The sequence below is a fragment of the Scheffersomyces coipomensis genome (genome assembly GCF_036884675.1).
Source record: "Scheffersomyces coipomensis strain NRRL Y-17651 chromosome Unknown DFJ63scaffold_2, whole genome shotgun sequence".
NCBI classification, from domain to species: domain Eukaryota; kingdom Fungi; phylum Ascomycota; class Pichiomycetes; order Serinales; family Debaryomycetaceae; genus Scheffersomyces; species Scheffersomyces coipomensis.
The window spans coordinates 1051166-1076202 of NW_027042893.1; the positions used below are offsets into that span (position 1 = coordinate 1051166).

At 29.1% G+C, this 25037-nt stretch overlaps 13 protein-coding genes across 13 annotated transcripts; 6 read left to right on the forward strand and 7 right to left on the reverse strand. All coding sequences in view use genetic code 12, as the record gives it.

Moving 5' to 3' along the window:
• Nucleotides 1-590: 590 nt before the first annotated feature.
• On the forward strand, nucleotides 591-1796 carry DFJ63DRAFT_311615 (Gti1/Pac2 family protein; the record flags this gene model as incomplete). The annotated part of the gene is made up of 1 exon (XM_064905802.1): nucleotides 591-1796. The coding sequence occupies one exon, from the start codon at nucleotides 591-593 to the stop codon at nucleotides 1794-1796; it is 1206 nt and encodes a 401-aa protein (XP_064763621.1).
• Nucleotides 1797-3470: 1674 nt separating this feature from the next.
• RPP1B (ribosomal protein P1 beta) lies at nucleotides 3471-3797 on the reverse strand (the record flags this gene model as incomplete). The annotated part of the gene is made up of 1 exon (XM_064904855.1): nucleotides 3471-3797. The coding sequence occupies one exon, from the start codon at nucleotides 3795-3797 to the stop codon at nucleotides 3471-3473; it is 327 nt and encodes a 108-aa protein (XP_064763622.1).
• Nucleotides 3798-3989: 192 nt separating this feature from the next.
• On the reverse strand, nucleotides 3990-5398 carry MAM33 (Mam33p). The gene has a single exon (XM_064909065.1). The coding sequence runs from the start codon at nucleotides 5025-5027 to the stop codon at nucleotides 4182-4184; it is 846 nt and encodes a 281-aa protein (XP_064763623.1). The 5' UTR covers nucleotides 5028-5398; the 3' UTR covers nucleotides 3990-4181.
• Nucleotides 5398-7736, reverse strand: CLB4 (B-type cyclin). The gene has a single exon (XM_064909064.1). It carries the CDS (start codon nucleotides 7404-7406, stop codon nucleotides 5769-5771), a length of 1638 nt encoding a protein of 545 aa, XP_064763624.1. The 5' UTR covers nucleotides 7407-7736; the 3' UTR covers nucleotides 5398-5768.
• Nucleotides 7737-10546: 2810 nt separating this feature from the next.
• On the reverse strand, nucleotides 10547-11812 carry DFJ63DRAFT_68340 (uncharacterized protein). The gene has a single exon (XM_064909066.1). The coding sequence runs from the start codon at nucleotides 11660-11662 to the stop codon at nucleotides 10877-10879; it is 786 nt and encodes a 261-aa protein (XP_064763625.1). The 5' UTR covers nucleotides 11663-11812; the 3' UTR covers nucleotides 10547-10876.
• A 3955-nt stretch (nucleotides 11813-15767) lies between these two features.
• DFJ63DRAFT_283969 (uncharacterized protein) lies at nucleotides 15768-16196 on the forward strand (the record flags this gene model as incomplete). The annotated part of the gene is made up of 1 exon (XM_064904754.1): nucleotides 15768-16196. One exon carries the CDS (start codon nucleotides 15768-15770, stop codon nucleotides 16194-16196), a length of 429 nt encoding a protein of 142 aa, XP_064763626.1.
• Nucleotides 16197-16670: 474 nt separating this feature from the next.
• DFJ63DRAFT_68355 (uncharacterized protein) lies at nucleotides 16671-18175 on the forward strand. The gene has a single exon (XM_064909067.1). The coding sequence runs from the start codon at nucleotides 17144-17146 to the stop codon at nucleotides 18005-18007; it is 864 nt and encodes a 287-aa protein (XP_064763627.1). The 5' UTR covers nucleotides 16671-17143; the 3' UTR covers nucleotides 18008-18175.
• Nucleotides 18176-18343: 168 nt separating this feature from the next.
• Nucleotides 18344-19684, forward strand: DFJ63DRAFT_333894 (uncharacterized protein; the record flags this gene model as incomplete). The annotated part of the gene is made up of 1 exon (XM_064907933.1): nucleotides 18344-19684. The coding sequence occupies one exon, from the start codon at nucleotides 18344-18346 to the stop codon at nucleotides 19682-19684; it is 1341 nt and encodes a 446-aa protein (XP_064763628.1).
• A 228-nt stretch (nucleotides 19685-19912) lies between these two features.
• On the forward strand, nucleotides 19913-21173 carry DFJ63DRAFT_68357 (flavin-linked sulfhydryl oxidase). The gene has a single exon (XM_064909068.1). It carries the CDS (start codon nucleotides 20141-20143, stop codon nucleotides 21050-21052), a length of 912 nt encoding a protein of 303 aa, XP_064763629.1. The 5' UTR covers nucleotides 19913-20140; the 3' UTR covers nucleotides 21053-21173.
• Nucleotides 21127-21849, reverse strand: STE18 (Ste18p). The gene has a single exon (XM_064909070.1). It carries the CDS (start codon nucleotides 21612-21614, stop codon nucleotides 21294-21296), a length of 321 nt encoding a protein of 106 aa, XP_064763630.1. The 5' UTR covers nucleotides 21615-21849; the 3' UTR covers nucleotides 21127-21293.
• A 236-nt stretch (nucleotides 21850-22085) lies between these two features.
• Nucleotides 22086-22778, reverse strand: DFJ63DRAFT_311624 (uncharacterized protein; the record flags this gene model as incomplete). The annotated part of the gene is made up of 1 exon (XM_064905803.1): nucleotides 22086-22778. The coding sequence occupies one exon, from the start codon at nucleotides 22776-22778 to the stop codon at nucleotides 22086-22088; it is 693 nt and encodes a 230-aa protein (XP_064763631.1).
• Nucleotides 22779-22895: 117 nt separating this feature from the next.
• Nucleotides 22896-23952, forward strand: DFJ63DRAFT_68360 (uncharacterized protein). The gene has a single exon (XM_064909069.1). It carries the CDS (start codon nucleotides 22994-22996, stop codon nucleotides 23927-23929), a length of 936 nt encoding a protein of 311 aa, XP_064763632.1. The 5' UTR covers nucleotides 22896-22993; the 3' UTR covers nucleotides 23930-23952.
• A 199-nt stretch (nucleotides 23953-24151) lies between these two features.
• Nucleotides 24152-24718, reverse strand: ISU1 (iron-binding protein; the record flags this gene model as incomplete). Its single annotated transcript, XM_064904842.1, has 1 exon — nucleotides 24152-24718. One exon carries the CDS (start codon nucleotides 24716-24718, stop codon nucleotides 24152-24154), a length of 567 nt encoding a protein of 188 aa, XP_064763633.1.
• Between the last annotated feature and the right edge of the window lie 319 nt (nucleotides 24719-25037).

The following is a 25037-nucleotide window of genomic DNA, read 5'->3' on the forward strand; positions in this document are numbered from 1 at the left end:
TAGGAACCTTTTTTTTTTCTCTCCTGGCTTTTTATTAACCTTTTTTTAAGTTTAGGTTAACCACCTCTGTTTAAGTCAATTCAATTCAATTCAATCCAATTCAATGATAAGAAACCGAGGTTAAATTGTTTCATAACACTTTCTATGAGTTGCAGAAGGAAATTGAAAAACAGAATGATTTCATGTACGATTTCGTACATAATAATCGCGGGTATAAAGAGTTATATTAATCATCAAAGTGGTAATTAAATTTTGTATCTATTGTGATCATAAGTTTTTATTTTAATTATTATCTTTTTTTTTTTTTTTTAATTTATTTTTAAACTTTTTTTATTTTTTTTTTTTTTAATTTTGCTTTTCCAGACAGACACAAAATTAATTGAGTTAATTATTATCCTTTTTTTATTTATTCATTTTGACTGACTTAAATTCAACTGAACTGACATTTTTTATTATTTAAATATGGCATAGATTTCTAAATTTTATATACGATAATTCTACTTCTTTTTACTTTTTATTTTTTTTTATCTTTCTTGATATTTAACTAGTAATCGTTTAATGTTTAATTCAAGTCAATTGGTCGAATCTAAATGCTGTTTATTTCGGAATTCAATTCGTTGATATCTTCAACTTCTTCATCTGATTCTGAGTCAACTTCTGAGTTTGATCAAGCAACAACTCAATCTGAAATGTCCCATTCTTTAGATCATTCAATTGATTATAATTCTGGTGTCGGTGGTCATTCCACTTCCCCCATGATAAGTTATCATGGTCAAATTAGAAGTCTCTATGATGCATTACTTTTAATTGAGGCTGCAAGATTAAATAAATTACCAACTATTAAACGAAGATTAACTACTTTTGAAAGACAAAAATCAATTAAACCAGATAATATATTTATTTGGAATGAAAGAACAAGTAATATTAGAAGATGGACTGATGGTAAGTTTTGGAGTGATTCAAAACTCTTTAATAATCACTTTTTAATTTATCATGAAAAGGTTAATTCAAGTAATTCTAAAGATAAAGCTAATCGTTTAGTTAAACAAAGTTTATCATTAACTACAAGAAATAATGAAAAATATCATTTAATTTATTATTTTAAAAGAGATCAATTACAAAGTTTGAGAAATGATAGAAGAAGAAAAAAGAAAAACTGGTTTAATAATCATACTGAGGAAGAAGAAATGGCTCAAGCTATGGATATGGATATCGATACTGATATTAGTCTGCAAAGTGATGATGATGGTTATTCAGTTTCGGTTCATCATGGATTACATGGTAAAATTCCTTCAAAAGATCCTTTATTCAAGGATTTAACTATTACTGATGATGTTTATCCTATTAACTTTTTAAAGGATGTATCATTATATTCTATGAAAGGATCTTCCAGTTCTACAAATGTGATCATATCTGATCATAGTCATCATCATTCATCTAATTCAAGTTCACTTACAAATTCAGCTTCTAGTTCTACCACTTCTTCAGGTGCACCTTCATTGGTTTCTACAAATTTCTCAAGAACTCCAATTACAACTATTAGTTCTCCAAGAACTAGTGTTGGTTCCTTGATTTCTCTCAAGGATTCTGTAAGTTCTAGTTCTAATACTATTACTAGAACTACAATGTTTAATCAGGCTATTCCTAATAGTCCTGCAACTTCGACTAGTATTATGACTGATGGTAAACATATTTTACCACCTCCAGTTACTACGTTTAGATCAAATTATTTTGATGATCGTATCAACTCAAACGATGCTCTAGCATTACTTATGTTAGATAAATGTTTTGCTTAAAAATCCTTACTAAACCACTTGATTGATGGTTTATAATTTTTTCAATTCCGGCAAAGCCTTTTTTTACACCTTATTTATTTTATTATTATTTTTTGCTTCAATTATTGTTTTTGTTATTATTTTTGATAATTGTCTAACAAATTCACACAATGCTAGAAAATTAGGTCCCATAATGGTATGTTTGTTCTACACCTTTACACTTAGCCTCGATTACACTTCACTTTCACTCACCCCACTTTACCTTAAAAATAAAACCCTCAAAAGTTTTTTGTCATTTTGCAGTGTATTTTGTGTCTGTCTGATTGTGTCAGTCTGTCTGTGAGATTTTTTTATGTGTCTGCGTCAGTGTCTGTGGCAACAAATCTTTTTTTTGCCTAATTTTGTTTTGTGTCGCCTTTTTGGATTATATTGCTATTTTTAGATTTTAAGTAGCCGGCTATATACAATCAATCGGCAATGATTTTTTGCAATAGGCTAATTAAGGTTGAAATAGTAGTTTAAGGTAAGAGGTTAAGACATGTATGGAACTATTAGGTACAAGAAGTCGGTTAAACTGATTCAGCAATCTGCTGTTTATTATTACTTTCGTATCTTTTAGTGTTTCCTAAGTTATTTTTGTTATTGATTGCTTTACTTTACTTTATTTTAATGATTTTATGAAGAAAATAAGGCATTCAGTTTTATTTCCACTGTTGAGTGTGGTTTGATTGTTAGTGTTTAGTCATTAATCGTTTTGTTAATGCTACTACAATCGCTCAAGAGAAAGAGCTTTTATTTTATATCATGATTTATCGGATGTGTACATTCATTTCATTTCATTTTATTCATTCATTCATTCATATAATTGTTTCGTTTCAGATTGTTGGATTTCCCTCTATTATTTGTGAACCACAATATTTCTTATCTTTATATCCCGTCTTTCAACCCTATGTTGTTGATTATTCCATTATGATATGTCTTTTCCTAAAAAATGTTTAAAAAGAACAAAAAAATGCAAAAACTACAAATTTTAAAATGCCCATTTTAGCTCAATCTTTTGAATGTTACTTTCAATTTGGTGAAATGTCACCGTTATCTCTTTTTGTCCTCATGATAAGCTCAATTCCTTGATCCACAATCTACAGTGCCAATTCTTCAAATTAATAAATACTTTCGCTTATGATTATTTGTTTCTTTGTTTGTTTTATTGATTGCTTTCTTTTATGCCATTTGTTTATTTATATTTTATATTCCTTTTTTTTATAACATTTCCACTTTAAATATGTCTAATATATATTGTTGAAATAATTATAACATCTTTATCTCTCTACAGAATTACACCATACCCATTAGACATAGGTTATGATATAATTGATTTAACAAGGTTTTAATATCTTTTATGTTTTATATATTTGATTGGTTGTATTATATGATATGATACATGACTACTTAAATCAAGAAAAATATAAAGTACAAGACCTTTAAAATATGTGTCGTAAATAATGATTTTTCCCTTTTAAAGTATATATATGAGGGGAGGGGAGGGTTGAAGTTTGAAATTTCTTGATTGATTTTGATTTATAATTGATCGTAAATCATATTGAATGATAAGGTGTATTTGATTTGATTAGATTTTGATAATTGAAAATAATTTGATTCTTTTAATGCAAAGGTTAATTAAATTAATTGATTTGTTTAATCGAATAAACCGAAACCCATATCGTCATCAGATTCTTCCTTTTCTTCTTCAACTTCTTCTTCAGCAGCAGCTTCAGCACCACCGGCAGCGGCACCAGAAGCAGCAGCAGCACCACCAGCGGAAGCTGGAGCAGAAGCAGCAAAGGAGAATAATAATTCCTTTAAGTTTTTACCTTCTAAAGCTTTAGCGTAAACTGAAGCCCAGACATCTTCAACATTAGCACCAGCAGCTTTGGTGATGGCTAATAATTTTTCAGAAGAGATTTCTTGTTCAGCGTCAGCTAAGATTAAGGCAGCGTATGAAACAGAAGCTTCGGCAGACATTGTTATAGTTATTATGGATTAATAGTATCTAAAATTCCTTAGTATCAATTTGATATTATATATATATAATTTTCAACTATTTTTTTGTGTGTGAGCGAAATTTGATTTTTTTTGGTTTTGGAGTTTTTTTGGTGATAGTATATATGCAGGATCAAGGGAAGAAGCCCTAACGATGTTTGTTATGCGCGTGATCGAATATCTGAGGGTAATACGCTAAATGTGATATATGGGTATGGGAGGGTATGTGTGTATTTACATGATATTAACATACAGATCTATGATTATAATCAATTAATAATTATAACATAAACACTAGAACGTAACTAAAAAGGGGCAAATTTATAAAAAGTAGTTTATGTACAAGAGTTATCATTATTGATTGACTTATTTGAAAAAGGTAACTAAATCAGATAACCATTTTCTATATTCATCTTCTTCTTTAACTTCACTATAAGATACAATGAATTCAGCTAATTGATCATCAATACCTTGGGATGATAAATAAGTTTCGAATTGAGTTTGTAAGGATTCATCTAAATCAGAGAATCTTGGACCTTGATAAGATAATTGATCGGAGAATTCACCTTGAGCATAAACTAATTCTTGTAAGAATTTAGAAGCTTTTGGTTGATTTGAAACAAAATCAATAATGAAGGAATTTTCAAGAGAATGTAAGATTAAATTGAAAAATACTCCAGTATCAGAAGTTGGATTTTCAATTAAAACTCTAACATTACACATTAATTTATCTAATTCATCAACTTCACTTCTAACTTGATCAAAATCATGTTCATTTTCTTCAAGTTCAGCACTTGAACCATTTTCACCATCAAATTCACCATCTTCACCATCAAATTCAGAATATGGAGTATCAGTGATTTGTTCAATATCAAAAAATACTCTAATGATTTTACCATCTTCTAAAGTTTTCTTTAATTCAATAACTGATTGTCCATCCTTTTCAATTAAATCCCATTTATTTTCAACTAAAAACCCCTCATATATAGAATCTAAAGTATTTGGAATAGTATTAGTAACCTTCAATTCAGATTGTAAAACATTAGTTAAATCTTCTTTAGCATTGAATTTAACCATACTGGATTGGAAGTTTCTAACATTACTATAGTTAATGTTTAATAAACTTGGAGTAATAGTTCTGACATTGACTCTTTTAATTAAGTTTCGGGATTGAGCTCTTAAAGCTGATGATAATACTTTTGATGACAACATTGTAATTTGTATGTTAAATCGAGAAGTTGAAGTATGATAATTGATAATTCAATTGATTGATTGATTGATATATTTCACTACTAGTTCAAAAAGGGGATGATGCAACCAACTGGAAAAAAAAAGTGTGTTAAAAAAACCAATTGAGCAAAAGTACACGACCACAGAAATTAAAGTTACCATCATAACCGTGGGGGATAGTTATAAATTGCAAAAAAAGAAGACATAGTTAGTTTGCATCTACTAGGACTACATCTACATCAATTCATTAAACTTATTTTAAACGTGGAATAAAAGGAATTGTTCATTTTTATATACGTATAGATATATAGAATATATGATGAATTATGGGGGTGAGTAACGAAAAATATTTTGAAAAAACTGAATGCAATACGATGATGGTTTTAAATGATAATCAATATAATTTAATAATATGACTGTATCATAATAAAGGTCAGAATGACAATCAAAATGAAAATTAAACTGGAAATTAAACTTAAACTAAAATAAAATAATATTAAAAAATGAAACGGAATATGAATTTTGAAACTTTGAAAAATGGAAAATAACAATGTTAAGAATGAAAGTGATAAATATACAAACATGATGGATTGTTGTAATATTCAATCTAATACTTTTTTTATTCCCATTTCAAAGTTTATGATAGTAATGTACAAATAAATGATATGATATGATATGATATGCAGTGACCTATTTATGCTAGGAATAAATTTTTAAAAGAAGTTAATCTTCTTGTAAGGATGTAAAATATTCTTGAACAAAGGTTGAACTTCTTCTATACCTTCTTTCTTGATATTTTTCAAAAATTGCCTTATGATGAGTTTCAGCATCTCGACAACTTTCTAATAATATTTCAGCTAATGGTTTTAACTGTATTTCAGTATATCCACTATAGAATATATGTGCTTCAGTCCAATCACCTCTATTCAAGAGTTTTCTTGATAAATAATGAGATCCAGCAGCTAACCAAGATGGTGGTGATGCAACGAATTTGGAATCCATGATGGTAATTTCTAAGAAATATTTGGCTAAAGTTCTAGTTTCATAATCATAATCATCAGCTTTGGAAGTTCTTCTTAAAAATGACATTGGACCAGGCCATCCCATATCAAATTCTAATACATCAATCATGAATCTTTCTGCTTTTAAGAAATCTTCTATGGAATAAGCATTATCAGCCATATATGCCACTTCTTGAACAGTTGGACAATTGATTTCTTCATATTTAGCAGCTATAAATAATGCAACAGCTCCAACCAATTGAAATCTTGATAATGAAACTTTTCGTTTAGATAAAAATCTATCAATATAATTAACAGTTAAATATAACGTCTCTGGTAATAAATTAAATCTATTATGAACTTGAACCACCCAATCAATTAAAACACTTCTCATTTCCCATTTTAATTCATCTTGATTTTCCATATACATTGGATCTGGAGATAACTTATTCTCCAATTCTCTTAAATAATTAAATATTTCAGGAGAATATTCAGCTACCATAGTAACATCAAAAGTATCTTCATCATTTTCATCCAATACGGTATGAGCAAATTTTCTCATTATAGTATGTAATTCTTGTGAAATACGGGCATTCCATATTGGTTCCATTGGGATATGTGTATTACGTATTTGTTGTTGTTGTTGTTGTCTTTCTTCTTCTTCTTCAACATCATCTTCGTCATCATCTTGCAGAAGATCCACTATTTCATCTTCTTCATTTAATTTATCAAAATGATGAGGAATATCATCTGAATGTTCAACCAATGAAGAAGGATGCTCTATTTGATGAGGTATGTCATGTTTGTGTCCAGCTGTAGAAGTTTCTTTACCTTCATTTTCATTTATTAATAATAAATCCAATTCTTCATCATCATCCTCTTCTTCAATGAAATATTTATTTTCTTTATCTGCATCTTCGTTATCCTCTTCTTCTTCATTTTCATCATAATCCGTCACATCAGCATCAAGATCAATATTTGATGGTTGTGTTTGCAGTTGTTGATTCTTTCTGATCTTTTCTAATCTTGGTTTTTTGAATTGTTGATGATATTGTTTATATATTTGAATTCTTGATGCAGTGGAACTTGTACCAACTTGAGGTGTTACCAGTTTAACCTTAGATGTATTGTTAATGTTATTGTTCAAGGTATTATGATTTAATTCACCTAATACTTCACGTTGATAAGTACCGCTTGAAGGACGTTGATGATCAATTGATTTAGATTTGATAGGAGCAGGACCACTAAGATTCAATAATGTAGATGATGAAGATGATGTTGATGTGGTTGGTTTCACTCTAGTGGTGGTGTTTTTGGTTACATTCTCATCAGTGATGGACTTTGGCTTGAATGACCTCATATTTGAATCAAATCTATTATATAATGGACACTATAAATCTGTGAGGCTAAATGTTTTCCCAATTGAAGATGGATCTTAATCAATCAAAACCCAATGCACTATTATAATAACCTTCCCTTATATGAACAACGATCTGGATGGTATTGAATGGTAATGCTGGTGTATGGTTGGATGATACTGGTGATGATCGTCTTGATGATGTTGCTGTTGTTTGTTTTGTTATGATTTTTTTTTTGTGGTTTATTTTTTGTTTGTGGTTTTTGGTGAGAATGTTTTTTTTTTACAGTAAACAATTTCTCAAACCTTTGAATCTTCACTATAAAGAGGAGGAAGATGGAAGTTATAAAGCGAATGAATAGCGAGGTTACCTAAACGAATGGTAGGTAAAGTGCTGTAGTTGGTTTTGGATTAAACGAATGTATAAAAGTTAGTTATTTTTTGTTGTAGCAAGAACTGATCTTTACTTTGTTGTTATGGCTGTTTTATTTTGGAGTTTGTTTGGTTTATATCCTAGTTATACCTGAGTTGGTTGATGATGTGATGCCAAGGGTATAGTGGTAAACTATATTGATATGGATAGAGAGGAGGAGGATAGTGCTGAAGAAGAAGAGAAGGATGAAAGAAAGAAAGAAAACAAATCAGTTCAAATAGCTAAACTAACTAACAAAGTTTGGATCTACAACTAAAACATTTGATAGTGTTATGGTTGAAAATATATGTCAAGCACGTAAATATAAACAAAAACAACAACAAAGGAGGCGTTTGTTCTATACAGGTATAACCCAATTCAAAACCTTCAAAATCTTCTTCGCTATTGTTCATGAGCCATATATATTATGGTACCTGATTTTGTGGTATATCCATTTGAGATTTAACTTAGAACAACAGTAAACAAATAATAAATAATTTTTAGCGTGTCATGTGGGATAGTGAAGTTTGATTAACTATATACTGATTGAATGATATTCATTAGATACATTCTATTTTTATTCAGAGGTGTAAAATATAATTCAAATTATAGATATCATCATTAATGTGATTGGTGGTGGTGGTGAAAAGGTGCAACGCTATGTATAAAGAAGTAGTATTTCAGTAACTTTTCTCTTTTGAAATCCTGGTTTCAGAGGACAATACATAGCGAGAGGGGAGAGTAGGAAGGGTACTTTTACATGAATGACATCAATCACCATCAACTGTTAACATGAACTTGAACTTAACTGAAATGAAATTTTAACAAGAATTGCAAAATTAAAATTTGTTTGTTTTATCCACGCGTTATTTACCAACAAACAAAATGTAAACAAACGCAAACTTAATCTGCAAATTTTTAAGGTAACATGTAAATAATGGCATTTTTACAGTTTCTGGTCAGAAACAGGATTGACATTTACAGTTTATGGTTTTAGTTAGCATTTATTATTATTTATTTAATTTAGAATTATTTCAGAAGACGGTTAAGAAAATCAATGCATGAAATAACTTGCCTCAAAAGGAGTTGAGGCTATATTATAGTGAATTTGAGGCACTCCTTCTCATAATAATCCGTTAAGTTAGTTTCATGATGATCTTTGGCTTTGTAAAATTATAACTTTGTTCAATTTCAGTGTCGTAGTTCGTAAATATGAGAAGGTATATTTGATTGACTATTCCATTCCTCCTCCTGAAAGGTGAATGCAATTAGCCTACATTGAATTTTCTACGGTTATATTGAATTCGAAGAAGAATGTTACGGATTTACATTGTTTTCATCAAACTTATTTTTGGTTGCTAGTTGCAATTTAGTTCCTATAACGGTGTATCGTGTACGTTATCCGACAAAAATACTGTATCTCATTATCCAGTAGACGATCACATCATAAAAACTATATTTCATAATTAAGTTTTACAAGTAGTATTAAAAAAATGGTCAAAAATTCAGTTATTACTACTTTGTGTTCTTGCATTAGAAACGATTTCTTAATAAAATAAATTAAAATTATATAAAATAATTAATAGTCTTATGTCTAAAACACTCGCCTCAATTTAAAAATTTCATTTCCAAGGGAGGAGGGTACGGGTATAGTAGTAAATCTAGATACTTACATTAACGTGCATCGTAAAACATATCTCTGTTATAACCTTAACAAGAAAAAGAAAAAAGTTGTCTCCAATTGATTGGATCAGCTTAAGTAATAAAATTGAATCAACTCATTGTAACCTCCTTAAAATCAAAACTACGATAGAAACATACAGATTTCATTATGTTACATACCGCCTTTTATTCCGCCCTGGTTTTTTTTAAAATTGACAGATCTCTGTCTTTTTTTTTCCTGATAGCATGTGTGTCTCTGTGTGTGTGTGTGTGTGTAAGTGTGTAAATGTGTGAATTTTTGGTTGCTTGCCAATAAATAAATTATTATTTGCGGGAACGATTTTCCTTTCATTGATATGTGATGAATTGTTATTGAAAATGATAATTGAATTAAAACAATAGACAAGACTGAAGATCTAAATCATTCAAAAAATAATAAGGAGATAAGTGCAAACAAGGTTAAATAGCTTTGCTTATCAGTCTTTTGACGTCTTTCTATTCACTTTTTTAGTAAATCTGAACAATAAGGGCCATTACGTGGTGGTAATAATTAGCGCTATAGAGATAGCACAATCCAAAAAAAATCGATGGTGCATAATTTTTGGGGGAAGAGCACCTTAATACAATTTCTATTTTTCCACTGACAATGACGATCTATCCGAACCCCTTCTACAGATAGGTGTAGGAATAAAGGTCCCCGGTCCTTAACCTTTGCAGGACAGGTTACAAATGGTCTCATTTATCTCTTCGTCTTTCATCTCATTATGGTTAGGTTCTACGTAGTTAGTGGTAAGTATGCTCTATATGAAAAATGGGGAGCAATATGGTGTTAATCTATGTATCTTCGCGACGATCTGCAACATTACGCGGAGGTTGTCATTGGTAGTATCTAAAGTAGGTTAGGCTACCTTGCTTAATACTGCTGACAATGTCCTTTTAAAGCTTATTATTTGATCACTACTGTTTTGCTGTTTTTAAAGTTGCAATCAATATCCACCAAAGCAATTATAGTTAAACGCCGCCACTTAATATTTATATTTTTCCATTCCTTTACGGAACGTGGTAAACATGCTGCGAAAGATAACTACATTCTAATCTTCGTTAAATAATTAATTATAAAGCAATATAGCATTATCAGATTTAAAAAATATAAATGGTATCCTAATAATACAAAACCAAAAAATAAGAAATAAGAAATATAGAAAAAAAAAATAAGGAAGTAAATGGTGATACCAAATATCACAATATTAATAATAAAAACCAATGAACGAGAATAGATATATATAAATAAAGTAGTAGTAGTTAATAAAATAGCGAAGAATTAAAAGCCCAAGAAAAATCCATAAATATAAGCGAGATTTGAACACATTTTGATATAATAATACTGATCTTATTTAATTTAATTTAATTCAAAATTAATTTCAAATTGATGTTCTAAATTCAGATCGGTTGTAATTGAAGTGGTATAATTATCAGTTGAAGTAGATGTCCTTAAAATATCTTTAATATGACGAGGATCATTGGCCACATATTTGAAATGATCAAGATCATCTTTACCCCAATCAATCATATCATCAAGATCGGCTTGATGTCTTTGTCTCTTAAATAAGTTTTCACTATTTATGATTTTATTGATTGGAGTCTGATAAAATATATCGTCATTAGTTGAACTTGGTGGAGGAGTACTATAACTCATAGTTGCATCTGGAACACTACGATTATTGTTATTCCTTACTGGTGTGAATGTAAACCCATTATTAATATAATTGGTTGGATTACCGTTATCATTGATGTCATTAGTTAAATTATCATTACTTTTAATTAATTGATAAGATTCTTCAATTAATTGTTTCAATTCTCCCACAATATTATTAGAATCTAATTTATTTAATTTAGATTTCATAATATTTAATTTACCAATTAATAAATCGTAATTATTAGAATTATTTTCAGGATTGATATCGTCATTGTTATTGTCATTAAGATTGGTATTGATAGTGTCATTGTCATTAGAATTGATATTGATAGAGTCATTAGAATTTATATTATTGTGAGCTTTGGATGAGCTTGGAGTTGGTAAATAATTGGCATTAGGTAAGGAGGTTGATTTATGAGGAGTATCGGTATTGTTGGGGTATGAATTTGGGAAGCTAAATGAGAATGGGGACTGTAAACTAGTCATCATGAATATATTTAATAGTAGTCGTAGTAGTAATAGGAATAATTAGTGTATATCTATGATTTATATCGATCTATTCTTTTAAAATGAGGAGCAAGATTGGGTAATAGGGGGGGATAGGATGGAGTTCTGTATAATGTATCTTCAAACTTAAAACTTATCTCTGTAAAGGATGGGAATCAGTTATATGTTATGCATTACTAATTTATAAATAGAAATAAGGGATGTCTAAAAAAGTAAAGCTCCCTCTAACAAAAATTAAAAAGAACTAAACTAAGAATAAGAATAGGACAAACCTATTAACATCAAATTGAACGAAACGAAAGGAGAAATGGTCTAAATATATACAATTTTGTACGCATAGTTCTAATCCCACAATCATGCAAAAAAATAATTAAAAAAAGGAAACTTACTGATAGATGGATAGAATGGGAATGAATGAGATCGATAGTGAGTTTGTGGTAAAAAAAAAAAAAATAAAAAAATAAAAAATAAAAAAATAAAAAATAAAAAAAACTATAAAAAGATAAAAATTATAAATTAAAACTTACATAATTTACATACATCTCTATAAATGCAACAGTAAAAGAAATAAAAAATAAATAAAAATAAGTCCATAAAACAAAAATAGGGATATGCTGATGAAGCAGGATCAATCTGCAATATCGACAGTTTTACGTTTGTATAGACGGACAGACAGGCAGAGAAAGGTTAAAAGAACCTACCAAGTGTGAGGGGTGTGTGTGTGTGTGTGTGAGTATGTGTAGATATAGATGTGTTTAATTGGTAAACATGTTTGCATAACGTGGTTGTCGACAATCCCTTAACCATCAACAACCATTACCACGTAGTCGTATCAATTTTAGGTTAAGTGTCAGTATTTTGTTTTAGATATATTTTATTTTGTTCTGAACAAAGGAGGAAGAGGAGAGGAGAGGTGGAAGATGAGATATTTTAGACTTTTTTTTAGAAAAAGAGACAAACAGAAATGAAGAACTATGGACTGCATGTTACCATTCTTTTGCAGAAAAGTTTAAATTTGTAAATTATATGCATGATAAAAAATAATTTATTATTTTTCTAATCATGCATGTCCCACAAGTATCAAATAAAAAAATATCATAAATATTTTCTAATCATTTTTTTAAATCATTTTAAAAAATTGTGTGTGAGTTACCTAATTGAGAAGTGTAATTGAAGATCTCTATAGTTTAAATCCATATACCGACTTTTTAAAAAGCAGTTCGAATATAATATTAACTGTAAGGGAAAAATAATGTATTAAAAATATTGATATAGACTAAAAAAAAGGAGATGAGGAAGCTTTTAGCCGTCATGGTATAGCCTGTGTGGTCATTATGTCTCTTCTAATTATCATTTATTAACGTCATTATCTATTATAGTTAATTTTTGAAATGAAATTACAACATAGTGAGACCTATATCGATATTAGGAAATGACTTTGGGTAAAACAACACTACACGACCCAGGAATTTGGTTTTGGTTTAGCCTATTTCATTTCAAAATTGAGATATACCTCTACATCTGTAGCGCTAAGTGAGATATGTAGGAATCTAAAAATTTATGTATGTTCCAGAAAAAAAATTAATTATTTTTTTTTTGACTTTTTTTTTGGTTTTAAAATTTGAGTTGTTTAACCACGCTTCAACACGCTTCATTCAACTTTATAATTCAAGTTAGGTATATATCAAGGTAAAAAGACAATTCATTTTGTGGTTAACTTTCAAACCGCCAAGTGGGTTTAACTGCCGCTGTCAGAATTAAATGCTTTTACGTGATTTTGCCTAGCATTTCTTTACATATTTATTTTGAAATTTTGTTCTGTAAATTTTACGAAACCCAATTACACATTTCCTTTCCTTCAAAAAATGTCTTACGTAAATTTAATTCACATAATTTACTTTTACCTTTTACGAAGCTAATGTGTAATATCAGTACTGCTAGACGATGTTTGACACTTTCTGTATGTTAATGTTAATGTGTAAATGAATAAGTTCTATAAGGGCACGAGGGTAGATAAACATGTTTTTGATTTCAAGGATATTAAGCTACAATTGCAATAAGGATTTAAACTATGATCAATTGATTTGAACTCTATATTATACTATAAGCTAATGTCATTCTTCGGGGGGTATGGTTTTTCGTACTTGTAATTCTAAACTTCTCTTTGTTTTCGATTTACCCGCTATTATTCTCTGGATGAAGAAAAATAAATCTTAAAAACCAAAAAAACATAAACAGAAGAGGGTAAAAATATATCTCGTATAACCACTCCCCACCCCCCTTATAAAGACAAAAAAGCATTTTATCAAAAAACAAATAAAAAATACTAGTTGCGATAATTAAAAATAAAAAGAATCTACAGTATATGTTGCCCCAAATTTCTAAAGTCTGTAGATTAATCTTTTGATTTAGTTTCTCTCTCCATTAATAACTTATGTATTATCTTACGTATTATTTTATTTTCTTTGTTTGTTAACTACTGCCTCATCATTTAATACTATAGGGATCACACTATACAAGAAAATAATTATCATTATTCCCCATAAAATAATATTGTAAAACAAAGCCAAATAATAATTATAATAATAATAATTCCTAACAATAATAAAAATGAAGCAGTAAGACAACAACTGGAAAAATAAATCAAAAATGAATCATTGTTTATTTGAGTTTCTCCTTTATCCTTTTGTTCATTCTAGATCGCATATTGTAATCTTACAACAAAAAAAGCCTGTTGAATGGAATTAATGTTCTACGAGTTCAATCGCTTATACTTATTTATCACACATTTGATGCTGAATTTTAATTACATTGTATTCTGTATTGCATTGCATTGAAAACACATATTTTTTTGGATCTGTTAAATATCTAACTGTGTAAAACTCTATTCAAAAGATGTGGTTGAGAGGTTTTTAATTGACCAAATTTGGTTAAATTTGTGGAGAGAGATCTGCATTAATGTGGTATTTTTAATCAAATCTCTTCTTCCTACAGCATTACTTCTCCTTATCTTGTTGGTCCGAACTGTGTAGTGCATTATAATAAAAGACTAAAAACGTAATAATTAACTTTATCAGATAGATACAATTAATGTGTAATAGGGAAGGCTTATTAAAAACACTAATAGTTTATGTTTAAAACAATAACTTTTAATTAAGGGTATCCTGGTCAACTTGCCACAAATATAATAAAGTTTATATCGCTTACGAAATTTAGATACCTTACAGTCAAACGAATCATAACCATCTATGTAAAACCTAAAATCTGCTTTTCAATCTCGAACCATTCTAATTCAGTATTAAAATTCAATTTTACATAATTATTATTATTATCAGTAAGAATTCCCCACCTATATTTCCTTGAAGCTTAAGTTTATTTTTTTTTGATTGTTTATTATGTCATTAGTTTCCCCTTTTAAAATTCATGGAATTTTGTGATTGTTAATAAATAACTCAAAACAACATCTATCAAATATTACTGTATAGGTGATTATTTCCTTACTTCATTCACTAGCATTAATTATAAGAGGCTTTGCCTTCTGTTACACATTCTGTCTTGAATTAAACATATTGTTGTGAATTCACTTTAAGCTTCTATGTCGAATGATCTATTGTTTTTTGATAAGTTTTCTATTTCCATATAATCAAAAAGACGCGTTACCTGAGGAGGGTTAACCTATATCCATTACATATTCTCCCGTTACTAAATGGCCCCTTTTCTCTATCGTATATTCTCCTTTTCTTGTCCTTCCTTCTCCTTCCCCTTCTTCTTCTCCTCATCTGGGGTATTCATAGATATTTGATGCCTTATCGTAACTCCAGTACACGACTTTTTTTTGTTGCCTAATTTGAAAAATTGAATCGCTCGCTTGAAACTCATGAAACTTAATCTAGATTTTACATACATAATATTTTTTTTCAACCAAGTTCGTAATCAATCGCTGTCAAGGTAAATTAAAGTTAGAATAGTAGTAATAAACGAATAATTGATAGTTTTGATAAAACTCTCGAGAGAAAACAAGCAATTTGAAAAATTAACGAAACAATAGAATCAAAAAAACATTGAAAAATAATAATATAAAAGTCCAATGGAACATAACTCAACACCGCCACCCAATGTTATTTCAACTCAACAATTGATTAATAACAATATATCCTTGAAGGGTAAACTAATAGATAAGCATACTAGATGCCAACATTATTATTCAAAGTTGGATATAATAGCGTTGAAGTATAAATGTTGTCGGGTATATTATCCCTGTTTTCAATGTCATTTAGAGCTCATTGACCACAATGTTGAAAAATTTAATGTGACAGATTTAGCCATGGGGGAAAAAGTTGTACTATGTGGGAATTGTTATAGTGAATTAACATTTAAAGAGTATTCTGAAGCGAAAGTGAAGTCGTCAATTCTGGAAAATGAAGATATTTGTTATATTCAAACTTGTATAAAGTGTAATAGTCAATTCAATCCAAATTGTTCATTACATTATGAATTATATTTCGATTTACAGTGAGAAGAGTCTGGCTGAAACAAGACAAATCACATTTACATAAAGCATGATAATCAGGGCAGCTAACTTTTTCTTGCTTATATGTTATTAAATAATTGAAACTTTTCTTGAATCCAATTGCTGCATTTATTTTATAGATCACTCACAGGAATAGATAAAGCTTGGTTAAACTCCAAATCGTTACACATGTAGGGGAATCGAAGCTAAGCTAAACTAAACGAAACGAAAGGCACGGCAAAGGTACAGCCAGTCAATAAGTTCGTTTCTTTTTTGTTTTTTTGGTTTCAACTCTCAGTAAAAATTACGATGTTCTCACTAAACAGGAAAAGGATCTTCAGTAAAATAAAGGTGACGCTAGAACTTTTTTCTTGTAAAGGGTCATTAGAATCATACCGCTAAGCATTTAATGCTTAGTTCCAAAAGTAGGCGTGGCTATACAAAGATGAGTTACCATGACTTCAAAGGATTTGAAATTGTTTCATAATTCTCTATTTATGACCACAAGATCTTCAATTAACTTATAGTATCATAGATTTGGTAATATAAAAATAATATATGTTTCACCACCCCTACTGACGCTCACTAACTCTGTTCTCGTCCATCTTCCATCACCACGCACACACACGCTAATTTTTGCATGCACATGATCAAATACCCACAAATCTTTTAATGAGCTAATTTTAGAGCAAGATAGTTAAAAAAAGAAACATTTTATGATAAAAGTTGATAGTTAGAGTTTAATTTGGTATATATAGTTATCTGATAGGTTTCGAATTCATTATTGTTCAATCAATTGAGTTTCTTAAGTTGTTTGAAAAGCTTCAGTGGTCTCATTCGGATTGTACTGATTAACTTATTCATCTACGTTCCATCTATTCCTTAAATCCCAACTAGCATCCCTTTCCTTCCTTTACTCCAAATCATACATCTTATCATATATACATATTAATATGAGTGGCAGATCAACAGTTCCAAATCTTTTCGAAGAACCAAGCAAACCAAGGTCACCATCGGTTAGTTCACAATCATCTTTAACCATTTATCCCAAGACATCAGTAATTATCAATAATTTACAAAGAAATGATTTTATTGTTGATGAAAAATCAACCACTTATTATGAAAAGAATAGTAGAACTTTACCCCTTGTTGATCAAATTAAATTATCAATTTTGAATTTAGAAGATGAAGATCATGAAGAAAATGATTATTGTATAAATCATATTGAATATTGGTCAAATTTACCATTTTTAAATCGAACCATCATCCTTTTAAAAGATGAAGTATCAGCTTTAAAAGTCTATAGTCACCTTTCTTCAACTCTTGCAGACAAATTCCCTTATATAAAAGTATCATTACAAGAGAATTTATTATCAAAATCAAAATCATTCGATTCATTAATTAATCCAACTCATGATAAGAATTTAAATAGTATTGAAGAATTACGTAAGTTTAGATCATTTCATAATAGTCCCCAAGATCAAATGAATGATTATGAAGAACCAAAACCTTATGATTTCAAAGTTGTACAGGATCTTTCCAAATTAGGTATTGATGTAAGTCAATATAATAATGAAGAACAATTCAAGGAGTTAAGTGATTCAGAAAGTCCAACTCCTTCAAGAGCCCCATTAGAAAGACATCGTTCTTTGACTAAGACCTTGTTTAGACCAACTCCAATTAAAACAAGTAACTTGAATAACGATAATAATGATGATGATGATAATGAAAATAAAAATGAAGCTACAGCTGATAAAATAAGTAGAGGAGGTGCCATGAGTCCAACTATAACGTTAGATGCACCACCACCATCTTAGATATGTTTCTGATATAGTATACTCTTATTTAATATTCCGTTATATATATAACTTATTATGAAGAAATAAAGGTATTGTAGGTAATTGTAGGTGTTTGCAACTGATTGCAAGTTAAACTGAAAACATCCATACCTCTTTTGGCCATTTTCGCACGACCCCTTGACCACTCACACCCTCGTCCAAAGTTCCATCTGTAAAATTAATTTAAAATTACAAGATAATATAATGAGGTTTAAATTGGATAGTTTTCAATTCAATTCAATTCAATTCAGTTTCATAGATATATTCAATCAATTCAGTGACTATATAGAAGGTTTCGAAGTCTGATAGAGTATCATGAAATTCTTGTCTTCTTTACTGGTGTCTTTATTGACAGTTTTATCTGTTACTTCTGCGACTGCTAGTACATCTAAAAAGGTTGGTTTAACTGTATATGAATTAGGATCTAGTTCATCATCATCATCGTCATCATCAGCTCCTGTGTTCAATCAACATGAATCTTTATTATACTTGGTTGATAAATTTGATATTTCTGATCATTTCAAATTAGGTGATTTACATAAAAATGAAGAATTAATTAAATTTATTGATAATCAACATTCATCAGACCAATCTCAAACTAAACCTAATTTAATGGTTTTAGTTAGAGGTTCTGAACTTAATGAAGAATTCATAACTGATTTAATACCAACTTTTGAAATAAGTGGATCATTTAAAGATTCTTATCATTTAATATTTAATAAATTACCAAAATTACTTAAAAAATTCACTCATCATCAACATAAACAACATAAACATCATGATAAACATCATGATCAAGATAGTAAAGTGATTGAATTAACTAATGAAATCAAATTAGTTAGTGCTAATCCTGAAGATAAAGCATCTTTAATTAATCATTTTAAATTCTTTAATGATCAATTAATTCAAATTTGGAAATCATTTTCAAGAGGAGGTAACAACGACAATGGCAATCAAATCATTTTAAATTCAAAGAGAAACAATCAATTGAATTTAATCAATGATAAGATGTTCATTAATGAATTATCCCAATTGATTCATTTAAATGAAGTTAAAGTTGATGATAAAGATATTTTATTTGTGGAATTAAATTCATTAATTTCAATTTCTAAAAAGATTGGTCAAGATTCTCAAACTTTTAAATTTAGTGGTAAAATCTTGAAAGATTATTTAAAGATTTTATCAACTAAATTTAATGTTTCAATTTTTGTTCCATCAGTTTCATCAAATTATAAAGATTCAACTAAATTTAATCAAAATTTATATAAGAGAAATTATGAATTAAATAAATTATTCTCTATTCAAAAGAAGAGAGAATCAGGTTCAGGTCAAGTGTTTTACGCTTCTGAAGAAGCATGTGAAGTCAATACCAACAATTGTTCAGGTCATGGTAAATGTACTCAAAACAGTAAATCTTCAAACAATTGGTTATGTTCATGTTCTTCAACTTTCAATAAAGAAGCTCAAAAGACCACGGTTTGGACCGGTTATAATTGTGGTAAACAAGATATAAGTGCTCAAGCCAATCTTTTCCTTTGGTCAAGTGTTGCATTATTGGCAGTATTAATAGGAGGTATTCAATTACTTATAAGTGTTGGAAATGAACCATTACCTGGAGTTTTGGATGCTGTTGCAGCTCCAAAGAAGTCACTTTGAGTGGATAGTTTTATTTATAAAGTTGGTGGTTTACCATCCCTTTTGTTAGTTTTTTATTTCTTCTTTTTTAATAGATTGTTACTACCATTGACATTTCTTTAGTATTTTTCATCATTCTACATCTTATCTTTAAAATATATACAAAAGCCCTTTAATCTTGTAATAATCGTAGCTTTTAATTCAGTTCCCAAACACTTTCCTATTTGGGAAATGTTATAAGGAGGAAGAAAAAAGGGTAATCGAATGATGGATGGCACCAGAAAAATTAAATATGTGTTATCAAGGAATCTTTGAAATTATACATTCAAATTCAAATTCAAATTCATATTATATAAAGAGGACAACAGGTGTGTTCAAAGGGTTTTAAAGGGTCATTGTGAGATTCAAAATTTAGATTTAGAAACTTTAGTCAAACTTTAAACAATTCAAAATAAGTTAACAACCAACAGATCCAATATGATGATAAAGGTTATTCGTAAACCTTTGGTAGCTACCATTGCGTTATTTTTTATAATATGTACGGTATATTTCATGACATCTAGTGATGGAAGTATTGAAAAGAGTTTAGGACTGAGTTCTCCTATGAATATGTTAAAGAACAGTATGCCTAAATTTAATAATTTTGGTGAATATAAAGGGGAAGCAGAAAATGAAACTCCAAAACCTCCACCAATATCAATTCAAGAAGAAAAGATTGTCAATCAAGAAGAAGAATCCATAGCTGATTTAACTAATGATTATGGAGATTCCAAGAAAGATGAAGAAAAACCTGATAAATATGAAGAAGATGATGAAAGTTCAACTGGAACCAAATCTAAATTAGGAAAGATTAGTAATAACAAAGCATCAGATATTGATGATGTAACTATTGTTAAAACTGAAAAGAAAGAGCAAATTTCATTATCTAATGAAATCACTGAAACTCCATTCATGCCAAAGATGGCTAATGAAACTTTAAAAGCTCAATTAGGTAATGCAGCATGGAAATTATTTCATACTATTTTAGCAAGATATCCTGATGATCCAACCAAACAAGAAAGAACTACTTTAAGTCAATATATTCAATTATTCGGTCAAGTTTATCCATGTGGAGATTGTGCTCGTCATTTTCAAAAATTATTAAAGAAGTATCCTCCTCAAACTAAATCAAGAAAAACAGCTGCTTTATGGGGTTGTGATATTCATAATAAAGTTAATGAAAAATTAGGTAAGGACATTTATGATTGTACTACTATACTTGAAGATTATGATTGTGGATGTGGAGCTGATGAATTAGAAGCTGATATTACTTTAGGAGGAGAATCAATTGATCATTTAAAAAAGATTAAACTTGATGAAGTTGAAGCTGATGGTCAATTAGGAGGTTGATCGGAAGGACAATAATTATTATTAAAACAACAATTTTAAATCAAATAAATGCTAATGTGAAGGCATTTCTTACATTATAACATAACTATGTGTGTATATATAAATAAATCTATATAATTTTATTGACTTTACGCCTTGTCTGTGTATTTGTGCAATATTATTAAACATTAATTCTTACATTATAGTACAACACCCAGCATCTCCACCTCCTGATTTACCGCGTCCACTTCCACCATTACCATTAAACTTTTTTTAAATTTTGATATTTTAAAAATTTATTCTGTTCTATAGGTAATTTATACATATAAGGTATAAGATAATCAGGAGTTTCTTGCATATGATTAATCAATAATAAACATGAATTAGAAGCCGGTATTCTTTCTCGTCTTAAAGTTTCTTTTAATCGATTATTCAACTCTTCAATTCTTTTTAATTTAATCACCGCTATTCTATTCGATATCACATTTGAACCTGCAGAATTAGTTGCAAATTGACTTCCACCACCACTAGCACTTATAACTGCACCACCACCACCATTATTATTATTATAACTATGATCCATATTAACAAAAACTCACCCGTGAGAACTTACTTGAGACACTTCAAGAATCACAGTCAATATCGAACTCAAAATGTTTTATAATTATCACTTTAAATGAAGTGGTGATGATGCCCCCTTTCCCTTCGTAACAAGCTTATGTCACTTTTCCTGCACACAGCCAAATCTGATACAAATTATTTTATTAAAAAATATCTTAACTATGGGTGGAATATATTTGATATTACCATATAGGGGAATCTAAAACATTATGAGGTTAAGAGGCTTATATCATTAGTTTGTGTGTATTATGTGTGGGTATATATATTGAAGAATGATACTATATAATTAGTTAGTGAGTATCACTTGTTCCATACAAAATTTCTCAAGTAAGTATTTGTGGGGAGGAGGTAGGTTTGAGGCAGTGTAAACTATTATCATAACTTCAATATTAATGCAAATGTAATAAATAGGGATATCAAATAGATATCTATATCACACGAAGAACAACAACAATATACAGACTGATATCACACCTGCTAAAATCAAAGTATCTCTCTTTCTTCTCGTATTAATTTGAGATATTAATACATTTATCCCTGGTATACTCAGTAAGATTGAAAGCATTCTCAGTTGAGCATTTTCCAAATATTGACGTTGTTGATATAATTCATCTCTAGTTTGGAAAGCTTGTTGTAATAATCTATCGGCGAAAGAATTGGCATTATCAACTCTTGATCTTTCATCGAGAATATAATCATTGGCATTTATTTCTTGATTTTGAGCAGCAGATGATGATTCATTTTCACTTTGATGATGGGCATTTATATCTGATCTTATAGAGAATAAAAGATTATTTCTATTTCTTTCATCATTTATGTTTGATTTGATTTTTAAATAGGATGATTTATGATCATTTAAGATTTCTTTATGACGAGTTAATTGTTGTAATTTTGACGTGGATAAATTATCCATCGAATCACTAATTCGATTCAATTTCGATAATAAAGTTTCTCTCTTCTCTAATATCGATGATATTTGAGATTCTAAACTTGATTCATCATTTGATTTATCTATTATATTTGATTGTTCATTTTGGAATTCGGAATATTTCGATAATAAAGTTTCCGTTTGTTTTTCTAGATTCAATGCCTGTGATCTAGTTTGGGTGAATGATGATGATGACATATCGATAGATTACCTTGATTAAGTATGGGTACGTACTTCCCCTGATAATGTATAATGGCAAATCAAGCAATCAACTTTAAAGTTGGTGATTATTTTTATGTTTATTTTTATTTTGACAGCACAGAAAAAAAAAAAAAAAAAAAAGATTATAACTTCTTCATTTTTTTTTACAACCAATTATAACTATCAAAACTATCATTATTCAGCAATCAAGTATGAACCACGATACATCACAGTTAGAACAGGTGATTCCAATACCGATTGATAATCCATCTGATGAAGAAGAATTAGATCATATCAATTCCGAACGCAATTATCGAAAACGAAGAAACCATGTCATATCAATCTTAGGTAAAGTTCAAAAATATAGTGCATATACATTTGGAACGTTTGTTGGAATACATTTAACATCAGTTATAATTGTTCCTATCTTACCGATTGATCATGATATTAAACAAGAGATATTTGAAATGGGGAGAAACATATATCATGGGATTCCACAATTTGAAAATATCGTTATCTTTGGATCCAGTATAGTTCATGTTTTATCAGGTATAACGATTCGACTTTTAAGAATGAGATCAAGACCCAAAATCATCAAGAAGAATAAGGTGATCAGTAATAATGATGAGTTCCATATCATCGATGATACGAGAGATGATATTGGATTAGGAGGGATTACCAATTTTTTAGGATTAGGATATAAGAAATCATGGGTTTCTAAAACATTAGGTATATCACCATTAAATTTTTCAGGATACCTTTTAATCCCCCATTTATTATATCATATGTATAAATTCCGTTTAATCCCACTTATGATTGATAATGATTCAAGTTTAATTAATCTCAATTATATAATGTATTATCTTAATGTGGAGAATATTGAATATGTTCAACCATATGTGAATATATTGGGATTATCATTATTAACCTATATTGGGATATATCATTTTATAAATGGATTATGCAAATACTTTAAGAAATTTTCACCAACTTGGAAAAAGATTGGATTTAGTTTTGTTAATGGAGGAAGTTTAATTGGGTTGATTGTTATTTATAATTTTAAGTATAATAATAGTCATGATAAAATTAATCCGAATGATTTCTTTGGTAAGAATTTTTTAAAGTATTTAACCTGGGGATATATATAATGAGAGAGTAGATGATTAAATGAATATACAAATGAGTTTAATCTAAATGATGAGTAAATTTATTAAATGATTGAATAATAAATGTATGTATATGTATATAAACTAAACTAAAACTAAAACTGAACACCCCAAAAGAATGAAAAACGTAATGATTAAACTTGTAATCATTAGTCAGAATAAATAAATAAGAAGAAGAAGACAGATATGATGAAGCAATTAAGTTTAATTAGTGGTGGCAACTTCTTCAACCATGGATTCAGGACCTAAAGTTGGTTGTTTAACTAATCTTTTTGATTTATAATCTTTAACGGCCGATTTAATAGCATCTTCAGCTAACATTGAACAATGTAATTTAACAGGAGGTAAACTTAATTCTTTTGCAATAATGGTATTTTTAATTTTTAAAGCTTCATCTAAAGTTTTACCTTTAACTAATTCAGTTACATAAGAAGAAGAAGCAATAGCAGATCCACAACCAAAGGTTTTAAATTTAACATCTTCTATTATACCTGATTCAGGATTAACTTTAATTTGTAATCTCATAACATCCCCACAAGCTGGAGCTCCAACTAATCCAGTTCCAACATCAACATCATTTTTATTTAAAGTTCCGACATTTCTAGGATTTTCATAATGATCTATAACTTTAGCATGATAAGATCTTTTATTGGAGATGAGTAAAGATGATTGATTGATGATGGTTGGTCTGATTATAGATGAATTGATGATTCTGGTGGTGGTGGTGGTTGGTAATCTGGTGGCAGTTCTTAATAATGATCTGGAAAACATGGTAGTGATATAATATTATTTATAAGCTAATGATTAATTGATTGATTCTATGGATGGGATATAATAAACTAATGATATTGAATCCTTTAAAGATAATGAATAAATAGAAAGAAAGAAAGAAAAAGGTATATGATATAATTACAATTACAAATTAATGGTGGGTGGTGGTGGTGGTGGGTAATTTCGTTTTTGACGTCAATATAATTTTGTTATATATTAAAATTTTTTAGATGATTAAGATTAAGGCTCTATTGTATTTACAGTAGTAATTAACTGTGAGTGAGGAGAAGAGAGACAGACAAATTGGGCAAAAGTACAC